This window comes from Gossypium arboreum, chromosome 1, assembly GCF_025698485.1.
Source record: "Gossypium arboreum isolate Shixiya-1 chromosome 1, ASM2569848v2, whole genome shotgun sequence".
NCBI classification, from domain to species: domain Eukaryota; kingdom Viridiplantae; phylum Streptophyta; class Magnoliopsida; order Malvales; family Malvaceae; genus Gossypium; species Gossypium arboreum.
The window spans coordinates 120,350,042-120,367,781 of NC_069070.1; the positions used below are offsets into that span (position 1 = coordinate 120,350,042).

General features: G+C 32.2%; 1 protein-coding gene and 1 long non-coding RNA gene across 2 annotated transcripts; both read left to right on the top strand.

The window, feature by feature from the left end:
- The first annotated feature begins 1,930 nt into the window (after positions 1 to 1,930).
- On the top strand, positions 1,931 to 5,620 carry LOC108463766 (elongation factor 2). Its single transcript, XM_017763669.2, has 4 exons — positions 1,931 to 2,100; positions 2,389 to 2,430; positions 2,528 to 2,615; positions 2,966 to 5,620. Exons 2-4 carry the CDS (start codon positions 2,428 to 2,430, stop codon positions 5,404 to 5,406), a joined length of 2,532 nt encoding a protein of 843 aa, XP_017619158.1. The 5' UTR covers positions 1,931 to 2,100; positions 2,389 to 2,427; the 3' UTR covers positions 5,407 to 5,620.
- Positions 5,621 to 7,122: 1,502 nt separating this feature from the next.
- Positions 7,123 to 8,416, top strand: LOC128289389 (uncharacterized). Its single transcript, XR_008279037.1, has 2 exons — positions 7,123 to 7,373; positions 8,238 to 8,416. It is a non-coding gene; the product is annotated as an uncharacterized LOC128289389 (long non-coding RNA).
- The last annotated feature ends 9,324 nt before the right edge of the window (positions 8,417 to 17,740 follow it).

The following is a 17,740-nucleotide window of genomic DNA, read 5'->3' on the forward strand; positions in this document are numbered from 1 at the left end:
ATCCAATTCAAGTTATCCAAACGTTTTAAGGGAATTGTATTTTAAAATCTTTTTCAAAGCTTCAACATTAGGACGTAAATTGATCAATCCGGTACCAATTTTGGGCGTTGCGAGGGTGCTATTCCTTCCTCGCGCGTAACTGACTCCCGAATCCATTTTCTAGTTTTTCGTTGACCAAAAACGTTATTTTAATAAACCGAAATACTTTATTAAAATGATCGATCACAAGGTGACCTGATCACACCTAAACAAAAAGGATTGGTGGCGACTCCATTTTCGTTTCAAAGTCGACCCCCGTTTTCAAAATAAAAATGGTTTCGACACCTCTTTTATAAAATAAGATGCATGATCGCATTTGAACTCTACTTGTAAAATAAAAGATTTAATTTACAAATCGGTACTTAAATTATATATATTTTTCTCATTTTGATATCTAAACATTTTTTTTTGTCACAAGTGATATTTAAGCTACTTTTTTTCTCAAGTTGGTACATCGATTAGTCAAATTATTAAGTTTATTATTAAAAAAAAAAGGAGGCTTAACCCACAAATCGATACCTAAGCTATGCATTTTTCCTATTTTGATACCTAAACATTTTTTTTATCACAAGTGGTACACAAACTACTTTTTTTTTCCTAAGTTGGTATCTCTGTTAGTTTGTGTGTTAGTTAAGCTGTTAAGTCTATTTAAAAAAACAGATAACCAATTAAAAATTTCATAAAAATAAAAATATATATATAGAGAGAAAAGTGATTCTACCCTTTTTTTAGCTTGGTTAAATCAGTCTATATCGATTTGCAAGTTAGTCTATTCAAATTCTATCTTTGGGCTAGTAACTCGACCGGTTCTTGGTTCGACTAGTAGGTCTGGTCCGATTTTGAAAAATTGTCTCTGATCGACGAAATAACTTTTTCGATCCTATCAGTTGAGTAAAGGAAAATAAAAGAATTAAAATTTTTTAAAGTTTATATGATGTGGAAGTTTATTATTGGTTGGAATTTTTTTAACTGATATAATATTTTGGTATAAAATGGGTAAAAGAAACATAATATAGGCACCATTTGTTAAAAAAAAGGGTTAAAATACCAACTTGGAAAAAAGAGTATAGTTTAAGTACTAATTTATGAGTTAAACTTTTTTTTAAATAGACTTAACGGTTTGACTAATAAATGTATCAACTTAGGAACAAAAAATAGTTTACCTACCACTAGAGTTGTCCATAGGTCGGGCAATGTCAAGTAAAAAATCTAGGCCCATTTTCTAGGCTCAGTCTCAATTCAGCCTAAAAAATGGGCCTAAAATTTTGTTCAAGCCGAGCCTAGATAAAAATGCTAAAACCCGAACTCGACTGTCCTACCAGTATTAAAATTTTTACATAAAAACAAATTTTAAAAATATAATAAATCAAATACACTAAAAACATTAAAATAAATGTTTCCCAACAAATAGAATTTTTTTTAAAAAAATTACCTAAATAACATTAAGATAATTGCAACTTAGCAAGCAAATATATTCACATTAATAATAAAATTAATAATAAAACAAGAGTTATACAATATTAAAAAAATAACAACAAAATAATAGCCAAACAATGACAAAACAAAAAAAAAAACAGTTTTATTACAAATTTGGATTGGGCCCGGCCTAGGCAAAAAAACCTTACCCAAGGCTCGGTTCATTTAAAAAAGGGTCTTAATTTTTTTGCTCAAACTCATTTTTAAGTCTATATATATTTTTTCAGATTCCCCACTTTTCAAGCGGACCTTTAAGACAGGCCATGAGTAAATCTAGATACCAGTTATACTAAAAAGAATTCAGTAACTAATATGAAAATAGTGTAAATATTAATTTGTGGATTAAGCTTAAAATAAAATTTCTTACTTTACAGAGAAGAAAAGGATTAAAAGCCCAAAAAAAACCAACTGCACTAACAGCCCATGCCCAATAAGCAAAAGAGAGGAGAAAAACCCTAGCTGACATACGTTAATGCTCACTCACTCAAACGCACTGCTTGTATCTCATCGACTATAAATCCCTCATTTGCTCCACCCTCAAAAATCTTCGTCTCTTTATTTTCTTTCGCCGCCTTTCTCTCGCAGGTTTGTTCTTTTTTTTTTCCTTTCATTTTTAATTAAGATCTCTCTTTGATTTAGATCCTTATGTTCATTTCTTCTTGTTTTTATCCTTAGATCCCGATGTTGTAGGAAATATGAATGTTTTTAGTAGTAAATTATGCTGTTAATTGGTTCTACAAACTTTCTGAATGCTTTTATGTATAGCTGATATGATTTTAGATCTTGATATATATATTGCTTGTTTTGATGTTACTGTGTATGTATTCATTTTAGCAAGACCAATAATTATATATGTTTTTGTTTGCTGTGCAGTTTGATTCTTTGTTCGGGGCAATTTAAAGACAAGTCAAGATGGTAAGTTGAGTGAGAGTATATTATTGTATCCTTTTTGTGGATTTGTTTGAGTCTTTTCTTAGACATTTTTATTTATGTTATGTTGGATGTGTTGCAGGTGAAGTTTACAGCTGAGGAGCTCCGTGCCATTATGGACCGGAAACACAACATCCGTAACATGTCTGTTATTGCCCATGTGGATCACGGTATGATTTTTTCGATCATGTTTGTTATCACTGAACCTAATGTAATAGAACAAAGCTTGTTGAAGTAAGTCGTTATGTAATAATGCTTGTCTATTTGTTATGTTTGATTTATCGTATCTTGAAGTATGAAATTGCATCTGCTTTAGATATCTGGAAAGATGATAATAGCAGTGTGTATACTTTAGTTTGAAGTGATCTTATGCTAAGATTAATCGCAAATTGAAAGCCATACTTGCCTGATATTGAAGTTAGTTTTGATCTTCTTTATGATTGACACTTGTTAATATAAGTGGCTGTGCTGATGTAAAATGCTGGTATTAGTTCTGATTGAGGTTTTTCTCTATATGCAGGGAAATCAACTCTTACCGATTCTCTTGTTGCTGCTGCTGGTATCATTGCACAAGAAGTTGCTGGTGATGTTCGTATGACAGATACCCGTGCAGATGAGGCTGAGCGTGGTATCACAATCAAGTCTACTGGAATCTCTTTGTACTATGAAATGAGTGAGGATTCTTTGAAGAGCTACAAGGGCGAGAGGCATGGGAATGAGTACCTCATCAATCTTATTGATTCCCCTGGGCATGTTGACTTTTCATCGGAGGTCACAGCTGCTCTTCGAATTACTGATGGTGCCCTTGTGGTTGTTGATTGTATTGAAGGTGTCTGTGTGCAAACAGAGACTGTCCTCCGTCAGGCGCTTGGTGAAAGGATCAGGCCTGTCTTGACTGTTAACAAGATGGACAGGTGCTTCCTTGAGCTCCAGGTTGATGGAGAGGAGGCTTACCAGACATTTCAGAGAGTGATCGAAAATGCTAATGTCATCATGGCCACATACGAAGATCCTCTTCTTGGTGATGTTCAAGTCTACCCTGAGAAGGGGACAGTTGCCTTCTCTGCAGGTTTGCATGGTTGGGCTTTTACCTTGACCAACTTTGCAAAAATGTATGCCTCAAAGTTTGGAGTTGATGAGTCAAAAATGATGGAAAGACTTTGGGGTGAGAACTTCTTTGATCCAGCTACCAAGAAGTGGACCACCAAGAACACTGGTTCTGCCACCTGCAAGCGTGGATTTGTTCAGTTCTGCTACGAACCCATCAAGCAGATCATCAACACTTGTATGAATGACCAGAAGGATAAACTCTGGCCAATGTTGCAAAAGCTTGGTGTCACCATGAAGTCTGATGAGAAGGACTTGATGGGGAAGTCCCTAATGAAGCGTGTGATGCAGACCTGGCTTCCTGCAAGCAATGCTCTCCTGGAAATGATGATCTTTCACCTTCCCTCACCTAGCAAGGCTCAGAAGTATCGTGTTGAGAACTTGTACGAGGGTCCTCTTGATGATATCTATGCCAATGCTATCAGAAACTGTGATCCTGAGGGTCCTCTTATGCTCTATGTTTCAAAGATGATTCCTGCTTCTGATAAGGGCAGATTCTTTGCTTTTGGTCGTGTCTTTTCTGGCAAAGTCTCAACTGGATTGAAGGTTAGGATCATGGGTCCGAACTATGTCCCTGGTGAGAAGAAAGACTTGTATGTTAAGAGTGTGCAAAGAACTGTCATTTGGATGGGAAAGAAGCAGGAGACTGTTGAAGATGTACCTTGTGGTAACACAGTTGCCATGGTTGGTTTGGATCAGTTTATCACCAAGAATGCTACTTTGACAAACGAGAAGGAAGTTGATGCCCACCCAATTCGTGCAATGAAGTTTTCCGTCTCCCCTGTTGTCCGTGTTGCTGTTCAGTGCAAGGTTGCATCTGATCTTCCCAAACTTGTTGAAGGGCTTAAGCGTTTGGCCAAGTCTGATCCTATGGTTCTCTGTACCATTGAAGAGTCCGGAGAGCACATTGTTGCTGGTGCTGGTGAACTCCACCTTGAGATCTGTCTCAAGGATTTACAAGAAGATTTCATGGGTGGTGCTGAGATTATTAAATCAGACCCTGTTGTGTCATTCCGTGAGACTGTCCTTGAGAGGTCTTGCAGGACAGTGATGAGCAAATCTCCTAACAAGCACAACCGTCTGTACATGGAGGCTCGACCCTTGGAGGAAGGTCTTGCTGAGGCTATTGACGATGGACGCATTGGTCCAAGAGATGATCCTAAGGTTCGTTCCAAGATCCTGGCTGAGGAGTTTGGTTGGGACAAAGATCTCGCTAAGAAGATTTGGTGTTTTGGCCCTGAGACCACTGGCCCTAACATGGTGGTCGATATGTGTAAGGGAGTTCAATATCTGAATGAAATTAAGGATTCAGTTGTTGCTGGGTTCCAGTGGGCATCAAAGGAAGGTGCCCTGGCTGAAGAAAACATGAGAGGCATCTGCTTCGAAGTCTGTGACGTGGTCCTCCATGCTGATGCCATCCACAGAGGTGGTGGGCAGATCATTCCAACAGCTAGGAGGGTTTTCTATGCTTCTCAGCTCACAGCCAAGCCAAGGCTTCTCGAACCTGTTTACTTGGTCGAGATCCAAGCCCCGGAGCAGGCACTTGGTGGTATTTACAGTGTTCTTAACCAGAAGCGTGGACATGTATTTGAGGAAATGCAAAGACCTGGCACTCCACTTTACAACATCAAGGCATACCTTCCTGTCATTGAGTCCTTTGGATTCTCTAGCACTTTGAGGGCTGCAACATCAGGACAAGCTTTCCCACAATGTGTGTTTGATCACTGGGATATGATGTCATCAGACCCATTGGAACCTGGCTCTCAGGCAGCAGCCCATGTTGCCGAAATCCGCAAGAGGAAAGGATTGAAGGAACAGATGACCCCACTTTCCGAGTACGAGGACAAACTGTAAGCTAAGAGAAACTGTGATTGTGCGGCATAACCTTCGCTGCAATTTAGTTTTGTTTTCTGTCTGGTTATATTTTGTTAGCATGGATGCTTTTTCACCCATATGATGTACGTTCGTTTTTAGACGTTTGTGTTTTGATGATGATCATGATGTACTACAATCGACATTGCGTTGAACTTTTTTATATCTCTTAATCTTCATATGCCAACTTCATTTAGAGGTTTTTGTGCGAGTACAATACTTAAATCCTTTTAGAGAGTTTTTAAGCTTGCTTGTGCATCAAGTAAATCGACTATTTATTATACCATTTAGGCTTTTACTTTTTGAAGAGTTGTAATATACAAACATTACTTCGCTCATTGGTTTTTGTCTAATTTTCTTGTTCACTTTCCACCATTTTTCCTCTACTTATTACTGTCTTCCCAGTTTGCTTAATCAATCAGTTCACTTGCTTTCCGGGCATGGCGAGCATTTGGTAAGGACTTATCTTTATTGGACTGTTTATTGAAGGAGGCCTTTTATATTTTTACTCGATAGTCTTATTTTTTTTAGTATGTAGCGGTAAATTGGTAAGCGAGCAGACTTGGCCTCCTTTGGATGGGTCGTGGAATTTTTTATGTTACAATTAAAGTAATTAATCTCACTATTATGACTGTTTTTAACTTTATCAAAAATAAACGCACTATTATTTTTAACCATTTTAGGTTTAGATAAGCTCGCCTCTAGTTTGGATCTGGTTCAATGGAACCACCCTTTATGTCCTTTTAATTCAAGAAAATACAGCTCATTTTTTTTTTCTGTTTGTTGTTAATTTTATATGGTATTTCAAGACATTTTTTTTTTACATCAAAACCTTAAATCCGTCCTTCAATATCCCTCCTCCTTCATGCCTTCATTTTGTCTTTCTTTTTGTTGTTGATGTATTCATAAGCCTTTTGTATTAGTATATATCTTTCAAGGTATATTGATATCCTTATATTTTATAATTAAATTAATTTAAATAATTTATTTTATTTTATTTGAATTCGGGTTGGATTGCAAATTCATGAACAGGTCTAATAGTTTGGGGTTCAAATTCCTTAAAATGAATATATGAATTTACAAATCAATTTTAATTTTTTTTAAAATTTTTCTAACAGATGATAAAAACATCAGTCCAATAAATTTTGAATTGATCTACCTTGAGCATGGAAAATACTCACACTGTCCATTAGATTTCAATCGGTTTGATTCGAATGAAAAATTTACTTAAAGGATAATAAAAACTTGATCGGTCTAATAGATTTTGAATTGATTTGTTTCAACCAACAATGAAAGCAGGGCATGGCAAGACGTCTTTTTTTTTTTTTTTGAAGACGGAACTATTTTTGTATTTGTTTGCTTCACTTCGCCTTGTGATATTTTAGAAATATTATTTCATCTCAATGAAAGTGTAATAACATGTCAAAATCTCAATTCATGCACATTGATCAGTCACTATTGATAGTGAAGAACTCATTACATAACTATGAAAGTCACCAAAGGAAAGAATCAAGAGAACCAAGAAAAGAATCAATTCCAGCTGCCTTTTTCAATCCCAAAACAGATTCTAGTTAGTAACCTTTAGGGCCTGAACAATGTGCATGAATGCCAGCATTACAAACAATTTTGGCTTCAAATAAGATATGTTTTGGGCTCAGCTCATGTCAAATTCATAGTGGCCAAGCCTAGGGATGTCACTATAGTTATGATAAAGTGGTCAATATGCATTAGGCCTTAAAATGAATCCAATTTTAGGGCGATAGTTTCATATAGAACCAAAATCATAGCGTGTTCATTCATCTGCTATGTACTGTAGAAGTTTGTAACATTTTATGGCAGTTTAGAACATTTTGATCCCAAGACTTGTCATATATTCGACACGATTAACCTAATCTAATACCAGGTTTTCCGGTTCGTTATCGGAAGTTCATGATTGTGGTTGAACAAGGGTGAGTACCTCTCTTCTGTATTTATGTTGCTGCCCCTGTATTTGCTTGCTCGTATATGACTTCAATACAGTCAATCTATTTATTATCATTACTAATTTGTGATGATGTATGTGTCCCATGTTTGCATTGAAATGATATAGGTGCTGCTATGTATCTAATTTTTATTAAGTTGAGAGTAAACCATGTGGAAAGAACACATATCCAAGTGTTCGATTAAATGTATGATAGAACTGTTTAATGTTCTAGCCATGTATTGATGGCAGCAATCATGTTATGCTTTATCCCTTTTTTTTTTCTCTCATAAAACCCTTTGTGGAATGTTTTAATGTTCACTAACCATTGTGCTTTGCAGCCTTTACACTAGTTGAAATGATTGCATCCTTCAAAATGAAGGCAATATTTGACTGAAAATATTTTTTTTTTTTTTAAAGATTTTCACACTTTAACCACCCTATCCAAGATTGTTTTTTCAATAAAATTATTCATGCCATGAAATGATACTCATTGTGGGAACTGATACGGAAAGGACTATAAAAAATATAGAAAAAAAAGAAGAAGGTATAAAGCATCACTGGTATAACTGAGTGTTATCATATTCTGCAGAAGATAAGCAACTTTAGCTTGTCTTGATTAGTTAAGAATATTCCATATGCTGACAAATATAGTGCTAATTTAGTATTTTTCATAGATATTTACTTCTTTGACATTGAAGTTATATGCCTCACTATCTTGCTAATATTCTCTTTGGTTTAGTTTTTTTAATTCATTCAACATAAACAAATGGTAATTGTTTATACAAAGGTTGTCTAATTATATTCCGCTTTTTCACTTTATTCAAGCTTTACCTAACTCTATTTATGGCAGGTATGAACTGCATACTATGTTATTTGGACCGGGACGAATGTAGGATACTCATGTACGAATATATGTTTAATACAGATATCCAACACGAATACTTAAACAATAAATAAAGAATCAGGGTCATATAGATTGTATCGTTTCATCTCCCCTTGTTTTGCCTTCTATTGTTAGCTTTTTCAACATTTTAGCTTCATTTAAAAGCCTTTTTTTTTCTTCTTCAAGGTGGTGGACTTGGTACTGTTAAAATGCCCTGTGTCAGCAATAGAGTTGATAGAATGATGGGGAAGATTAGCTTTTATCTTTTGAGTATCTTACTTTAGGTGTGATAGCATGTTTTGAGGATAAGAAAAAAAAACAAAGAAGAAAAAAGCTCACTTTATCGGTATTATTTAACATTTCTCTTTTTATCTTTCTCACAAACAGCTTTACATGCACTAAAACATCTCTCTGTACCGATAGGCTAAAATAGGCTTTAAAGTAAGCTTCTTGGTAGCATTAGGCAATAACAAAAAAGAAGCACCTTTGTTTACAAAAAATGGGAAAAATCATATGCATGCGCTTCAACACCTGCAGTAGCACTCTTTCAATTTTCAAAGGGGCATATTCTCTGAAACATCACATACATTGTTCTTTTCCTACGCCTATTATTTAATCCTAAACTTAATTACCATTGATTAAAATGATGCATGTAGTGAAAATAACATACAATGAATAATAACCTCTCGGTGACACCGACACATAAGTTTGTGTATTTAACAGAACATATTTTAATGTACGCCTTGCATATCATTTGCCTATTTTTGTTGTGTAGTTACACCATCAATCATTTCAACCATATCATCTTTGTTATGCCCACATTAAGCAAGATGACACACATTTATACAGTGCTTGAAATAAGTGGGGGCTGGCTCTACAATTTGATGTTTTGGTTAAATGGTAAAAACTCTAAATAGCTTTTTATCTGTTACAACTAACATAAGCTGCTGCATCTTGATGTGGCTTACCTGTTGAATAAATGAGCCTTTTTCATTATTAGGACATCTATGTCTGCTTCTTTGAATAATGAAAGGGTCCAAGAAGCTTATGTGGTGGTGAGAGTGGCACAGGGTGGACAGGTCTAGCCTGTGCTATCACTGTCCATCATTCCATTATAACACTGAGCCAGAGTTGAATAAACAAAGCCAGTATGTCTGATTAACAGAGAAGGCAGGTAATAATTAAATACCATTCATAGTAGATCCCAATCCAAGGCCCCCTATGTATTTATTAACTCAGACCTCTTCTGTTGTTCCATATGACCCCATTTTGGCTTTTCTTTTAAATATAGGTACCCTAAGATGCTCTTAATGCTGTTTAAACATGTTGTTACCATGTCATACGATAGTGATAAGTGAAATTAAGTTCTTGTGATTGTCAATAGCTAAGCTGCACTATTTTCTTGATGTTCATATTAAGAGTGGAGCAATCTTGTCTCATCCTTAGGCTGAAACATAATAAGTAAATGGCCCCCTAATAGCCGTAGATTGTTCTTCCTTAATGTTTCTAACTATTTCTAGAAAAGAACCAGACCAGTTGCTGTCTTGCTGATGATAATAATATAGAAAACAAAAAACCAAACAACTTGCTGAAAACCTGTTATATACTAGGTCCCCATGTTTTTAGCTGATAGCATTTAGCAGCCTCCTGTTAGTTGACAATAGGCACCAAAAGAAAATTCCCTATCTTGTGAAAAGCTTTTAAAAAAAAAGTAGAGGCTAGTGTTTATCATATTCACATGTTTGAAATTACCCTGAACCTTCCAACATGTTGATTGATTGAATGATGAAGATGTTTCAACTCTGATGTAATCTTTAAGATTTTGCATTGATCCTTCCACTAATAGGAGAAATATATATATTATATATAAATTGATCGATTAGACAGATAATAGTGCCATTAATGTGGAGGCAGCTGGTCAAGCTTTCATATGAACACTGCATAGACACAGTTTCTTTCAAAGTCGGTCCATATGCAGCCTAGTTTGGTGCAGTCATGAAAACATCAATAATACCCTCTCCCTAATTCATTTAATATATACCTACATAGCTATATACACATATATATATGTTTATATTGTGATTGCAGAAAAGCATGTTGATGTCAAAATCATCCATCTGGGGTTGTGATTTTTATAGGGACAGAAAAATTTTGCATGGTCCATTCCATTATTGGTGGGCCAAAATCTTTTCCCCTCCTCTTCTGCATTTGCATAATGAATTGTCTGATAGACAGCGCAATAGTGTATATATCATGCATTTGTGATGGTGGATGATAGCACCCCATATAGTTCAAAAAAAAGAAAGAAAGATAGTACCCCATATATATAAAAATATATATTCCAATTCATCTGGTCCAAAGAGATGGATGATTCTTTTGTAATGTCATCTTCAACCTCATGCTCATGTCTTTATCACTGTTAGAATGTACAACTTTGTAAGTGAAGAAAAAAAAAGACAAAAGGAGACAGAAAATGGGGGAATACATTACTGATTTTTTAAAAAAAAAAAAGAACATAGTACATGCCATCTATCTTTGTGTTGAAACAAAGTCATTGCATTTGCATCAGAAAATCACTTTAACATTTTTAGGTGTGTTGTAGCAGTACTTTGTCCAATCCAATGTCATCTAAATATCCTATATCTAGGTAAAAGTATAATAGCTAACAGATAAATTATATTTTACCCCATTTATTCAAAAAATGAGTAAATTAATTTATGTACATTAGATTAAAGAGCAAACAGGTCATTCCGTTAAAATTTTTATTAATTTTTAACAGCAGAAATAGATGTAAATTTTAACAAAAATGATCAGTTTACTCTTTGATATAACGTATAAAGATTAATTTACTCATTTTTAAATAAAAGATAAAATACAATCGAACTCCTAATATAAGAGTCTCAATAATATTTTTATCTCTATATTTTTATTTAAAAATATTAAAATAAAAAAATAGAAAAAGAAGAAGAGAAGAAATCTATCATATTCTCTATGTGTTAGATTATCATGTCTGCCCACTTTTCTCAACCCCAACAAAACTACATGAATGATTTGTGTGGGTTGGCTTTTTACATTGGGTTGCCTAATGTTGACAAGATGGAACTATTTACAAACACTTTTAGACAAAGTAACCACTCATGAATAGTGTGATAAAGAGGGGGGCAAAAAAGATAAATATAAATACAAGATTGAGAAAAGTGAAGCATGTATAATGATTTTTACCCAAGATGGAGGGGGGAGTTTGGTTTGCTTCCACAATCACCAATAATCTTATTAGTAAAAAAGACCTTATGATGTTATGGCACATGGATTATTGAGTTAGTGAGAGAAGCTGATGTTTACACTTTGCACACCAATCTATCAAAACCTAAATTAATTTGATGCAATGTAAAAGTATTATAAAGATTTTTGTATTAAAAGTTAGATTATATTTTATTTTTTTATTTGAAAAATAAGTAAGCTAACCTTTACATGTTAAATTAAAGAGCAAATAAGTCATTTTTGTTAAAAGTTTTATCCATTTATATTGTTAAAAATTGGCGTGACTGATGAAATAACCAAACATTGACACGTGGCATGCCACATAAGCCTCATGCTGAGATACAAGCACCAGTTTTTAACAGTAGATTTGAATGAATTTTTTAATAGAAATACCAATTTACCTATTTTTTTAGTATAGGAGCCTTCATGGTATTTTTATCTTACCATTAGAGAATTTATCATTACAATCATTGAACTGAATTATTTACTTAAAAATTAACTTATAAAAATAAATTTAAAATAAATTCACATGTAACGGTATTGGAATATGAGACCTCAAAGTTGCTGTTGGCATTAAATCAAAACTTCATTTACATAATCATAAGTTATTAATAACTGTCACTGGAGATGAGGATGAAATGAGGTGGTTTTTTGCCGCCTCGACCCGACCCAATATACTCCCAACTTAACTCAATCCGAAATTTAATATTAATTTACTTGCCCTAAACCTCACTTAAAAATCAAACCTATTGACTCGACTTGATACATTATAAATTAATTTTTATATTTTTATCAAAATAAAATTTTATTTTTATTTTATTTTTAAATGATATTATTAATTGTTTTCTAAATATAATTATGATGGAGCAATTATTAATATAAATTTTATTATGATGCTTAATATCATATATAAAATATATATATATAAGGACATTTTGATAATTATTCCAAGATAAATTTTCTTTAAACTCAAACCTAACTCAGATCCAATTAATTGAAAAAAACTAAACTCTCCTCAAAAAGAATTCTATTAAATCTGATCAAATTGAAATCCGTAAAATTCGATTTTTCTTTACCCTCCCTAGTTGCCACTTTCTCTTTCCATGTCTCCTTTCATATTTTTGGGGTTTCTTTAGTTTTTCACTTTTCAATGTTTCATTTCATTGATATAGTGGGGTTTGCTGGATTTCAAATTTGCAATAAACAAATGCTCTTTTCTAAGTCTTTAGCCTCACTCCACCCAATTGTGATCCCATGTATAAAAGTAGACTCATGGCCATTGGCAGGTCATTGAAATTCCCACATAAAGTGGCAAAATTTAAAAAGAAAATTAGAAAAAGAAAACTCTCATGGTCTAAGATATGATTTCTAGGTGAATGGTTTATGCACACTCTTCCTTTTGGGAGTGTGTGGGATGCCCCTTATCTTAGCAGTCTTTGACCCACCCAATGCCTTTCCAAAAAGGAAAACAAAAATATATATAACCCCATCATCCATCCTTACATTGATGAATGAGATGGGAATCATCACATTTCCCTTCTTCACTCAATTTAGGGTTTTCTTTTAGAAACCCTAGAACCATTGATTCCATTTTTTTTTACTTCTTGAAGTAATATCTTGTTAGTGTTTTCATTTTTTTTAAAATACTTATTACCTACAATACTATATTTATATATCAATAATTGTTGATTGTAGTAATAATATTCAAACTCCGTAAATAATATTATTAAAGTAATCACGAATTTCAAAATAATTAATTTTTTTAAACTGTCTATACATATATAGACCACGATACCTTGAAAGCTTAAAGTTCCCACTTCCCACCCAACAAATAAATGCCATTCTTTACATCCATCATTATCCCACCATTGAAATTGAAGAAATGAACTGTTAAATTAAATTCATGCTATGCTAAACTTGATTTGATTCCCATAACTCAATTCAAATATTCCCTTTTAGTTATTTTGAGCATCAATAGGTTTTCAATAAGCTCTTCTTTTTCTCTTTTCCTTTTCCATATTTGTGACCCAAATTTCTCACTCATTAAGAAATGATGCAATGGGGGACCATCCCAATTTTAATTTGACCTAACTTGGTTCTCATCAATTAATCTTAATTGATGACTTGTAAAATATGGGTGGGAGTAGGGACATTATCATTTTAAAGACAAAGAAATACAAATTATAGGTTTATATTTAATAAATTGTTGATTGTCTTTTCATTAATAAAAAAATTATTTTTAATAAGACCATTATTTTTTTTTCTTTATACACTATAAATGGAGAGAAATGTGTGATTCACAAGGTTTGGAAAACACCCTAATCACTATAATAATGGTTTGTCAACTGATAATATCCAATATTAAATTGGAAAAATGAAATTATTTAAATGAAGAACAAAGGAATGGGGTGATAAAATTCAATTCCATCATGTAATATTATATAAATACAAGGTGCCCCATTCACAAAGTTAGGGGTTTGCATCAAAGGGGGGTCCATTATCCTTCTTGATTGGATCAATATTCTATGCTATTGTACTGTCCATTGCTTTGGTTACCCCACACTCAACTGAATAATTTGGGAATATGATTTTTTCTATTTTTATCAATGAAGAGGACAACTTATTTGACACATATCAATCCCTTTATACTAAATCTTCCAACACCTTTAAACCAAAAAGATTTTCTTACAAAAAATTATAACAATAAGCATTGCCCTAGATTCTTTTAGAATTCTTTTAGGGGAAAAATAATATTAAGTCTCTAAATTTGATAAATTTTTCAATTTGATCCTTGAAATTTTTTGTCTGTATTAGTTTTAGAATTTTAGCCCCTGAACTTAGATTCCATTAAAGTGTAACGATATAACACTCTGATATAGTACCGTGTAATCACTTGAAAATCTAAAACATTATTAAAATTTTATAAAAAATAAAAGAATTTAGGTGATGAGGTACAATCCCAGAGTGTTTCATTATAATACTTTAAAGAATTCAAGTTTAAATATCAAATTGAGAATAGCTGTCGAGTCGAAATTTGAAACTAATGTGAACAAAATAATTTAAGGACCAAAGTGAAAAATGATCAATTTTAGGGACCAAAAATAAGTCTTTGGTTCTAAGTGTAAATTTATTCTGGAGTCAAATCATATTTTTAAGTTAATTTTATAAAAATATTTGTATTATTAAACAGTAAATTATACTGACCCGAATGAAGAAAAAACTTGTCCAAACGTTAAAAGAAAACCATTTTTACTATCTAAAATATATTAAATTATTAAATTAATAGTTATATATTTTTTTTTATAATTAAAATTTAGAGGTAACAAATAATATTGGACAAGCCTAGTCAAGTGTCATTATCTTTGTTGGCTAGGTGCGTAGTGTGTACGAGACGATGAATCCGAGCATGCTTTTTTGTTTATTATTATTATTATTATTATTATTATTATTATTATTTGCCAGATATATAAAGCATTATTTTTAATTATTTATTAATAATGTCAAACAATAATTATTGGAAAGAAAAACAAATAAAAGATGTGACCCACAATGAAATTGATGTGTGATTCTATGGGAAATGGGACCAAAAACAAAGAAGTTCAATATTTAGATAATTCATGTATCTTTTTCTTGAAAGCGAGACATGAAGTGGTGTTGCTCTTCATTGCCTTTCTTCACACTCTAATTATATTTAAAATAAGAAATTGGGCATTATTAGTATAGTGTTTGGGAGTTGGGTTTTTGTGACGGTTCATCGCTAAATGGATAATCGGGTACTCAAATATTATCAAAATAAGAGTTTAAGAGAAGGAAGAAAGATAATCGAGAATTTGAAAGGAGAGAGATGTTTTGTTTTAAAAGGATTTTTTTGGGTTATTTCCTAGATGTCACTAGTCATTCCCGTATTAATTTTGTACTCCTTGGAGCTTCTGTTGAATTTGGTGTTCTAAATATAGTATATTTGTTTTGTGTGTTTTATTTTTAAATAAATTAATTTAATAAAATATCAATTAATTACATTAATACTTTTTTTTTATATATTGTCATTAATAGTTTTGTACGTAAAGTAAAATATTAGAAAAGTATTGGTTCACTAGTTATCTAATATTTAATTAATATTAAGTAGTATTACGTGGTCGGATCATAATATGGAAAGACAACTTCTATTAGAAGATGAAGCTAAACATGTTCTTGGTTTAATCGGAAATGAACAAATCGATTGAAAGACTAATTTATCGTCTATCAAGACTAATTGAAAGATATTATAAATGTGACTGACTGAACTGGCAATATATCAGATAGGACTCAAGCAAAATAAATCCTAGATTTGTTTATAGATTTATTCACTTCGATACAAGTAAAAGCTTGATTCAAATAGAGCAAGAACTGAAAGCCGATGCGTCGGGTATACGACTTTTGCAGTATGTAACATCATTCACAATAGTGAAATTCATAACCCAACTAATAGGTAAACGATATCCTCTTATTGGCATTACATGATAGACGAAAAGTAAACGTGGTCATGGGTCATTTGTCTTTGTGATAAATGACTTGATTACTATTTTATAATAATTAAATTTTTATGAAGGAAAATGTCATGGTTACCATGAGATAAAATAGGATCATATTGGAGAAATGAATTTATCTCAAAGAGATTAAGGATATCCTACGAGGGTAACACACTTATTATAAGATCATTGGACGAATATTGGTTAAGTAGCTTTCATAATAGTATGTTATTAGGGAGAACTCAGTCATGAACAATCATAATACTATAACAGTCATAATACTATAGTGGAATGACTTCATGACTAGAACCAAATGAATTGCATGTAAAACCAAATGAATAGAAGTAATAAAACTAAAGAAATGGGTTACATTTATAAATGAATGTGTTTTCTCACTAAGTATATAAATTATTTAAGAATTAATTTAAGATTTTCAAATTATTGTTTAATTAATTATAATTAAATAATTGAAGTTCAATATGGAATTAAATTAATTAGTCATTATGAATCCATTTGAATGAGGAAATTTGAATGAGGAAATTAAATATATTTCCTCATAAATTCATTTACGATAAAATTATCACGACTTTAACAAAATTACTTTATTATGGTAAAATTACTTTTTAGGAAACGTTTATTGCTATAAATATCACAAACTGCTTGGTTTTTTTAAAATTTTAAACTTTTGCTGTAACTAAAAATTATTTTCTAAATCGAATTTTTCCAAAAGGTTGGCAAGGGCCTTGATCCCGGCTCTCCTAAAATGAGAAATTACTTCTTTAGACCCCCAAAAATTTATAAAATCTTAGGTTAATATATGGTAAAATTATAGTTTGCCCCCTCAATATGCTAGAATTTTAATTTAGTCCTTTTGAAAACCATAAATATATAAGCCAACAAAAGAGTGAAATTGTATTTTAGGTCTTAAAAAAATATATAATTTAATATCGACCGCTAAAAAAAATTTTGACTTTACCTTTGCCAACTGACCTATTGATGTCTTGCCTTCTTAGATATGAATTGTCATGTCAAGCCAATAGAGATATATGATGTAAAATTTGCAAGTTTTTGTCCACGCTATGGGCAGTGGTGGAGCCAGGGGTTAGTAGGGGCCTCGCTTTCCATTTTAGGCCCTTTATAATGTATAAAATTTTAATTTGGTAATGATAAATTTAAACTTTAGTGTCTTCAAAAATGATAAAATTTTAGTTTAATTCTTTAAAAAATGTAAAGATATAGACTATTAAAATGATGCAATTATATTTGTATTATCGTAAAAATATACAATTTAATTTCACTCAAAAAGAATTTTCTAACTCTACCACTTAGTAAGGAATGGCTCTCATGATATAAGCCTATGAGGTCTTGGATTTATGGGTTTAAGACTCGCAGATGCTTTTAGCTTAGAAAGTGATTATGATTTTGATCAACAGGATTAACAAAATGTAAGTATAACATGTATAAATATTTTAAAATCTCCTTTAATTTCGGAATAATCTAAACTTATTCGATCTATAATGTAATTTTGTTGAATATATATATATATATAGGTAGATTTGGGATTTCAATGTACAATACACCACTTAAACCTAGAAACTTTGATAATGGGTAGGTGTCATTAAAATAATTAAATAAATTAGTACTTAATTCCTCATTCACAATCCCAATTCAATCTTGAAAGATACCATATTTTATTCACTT

What these genes read in the sequence shown, in the direction of transcription:
- LOC108463766 (XM_017763669.2), top strand. An exon ending in TATTGCCCATGTGGATCACG is followed by an intron (nt 2,616 to 2,965) that starts GTATGATTTTTT and finishes CTCTATATGCAG; the next exon opens with GGAAATCAACTCTTACCGAT.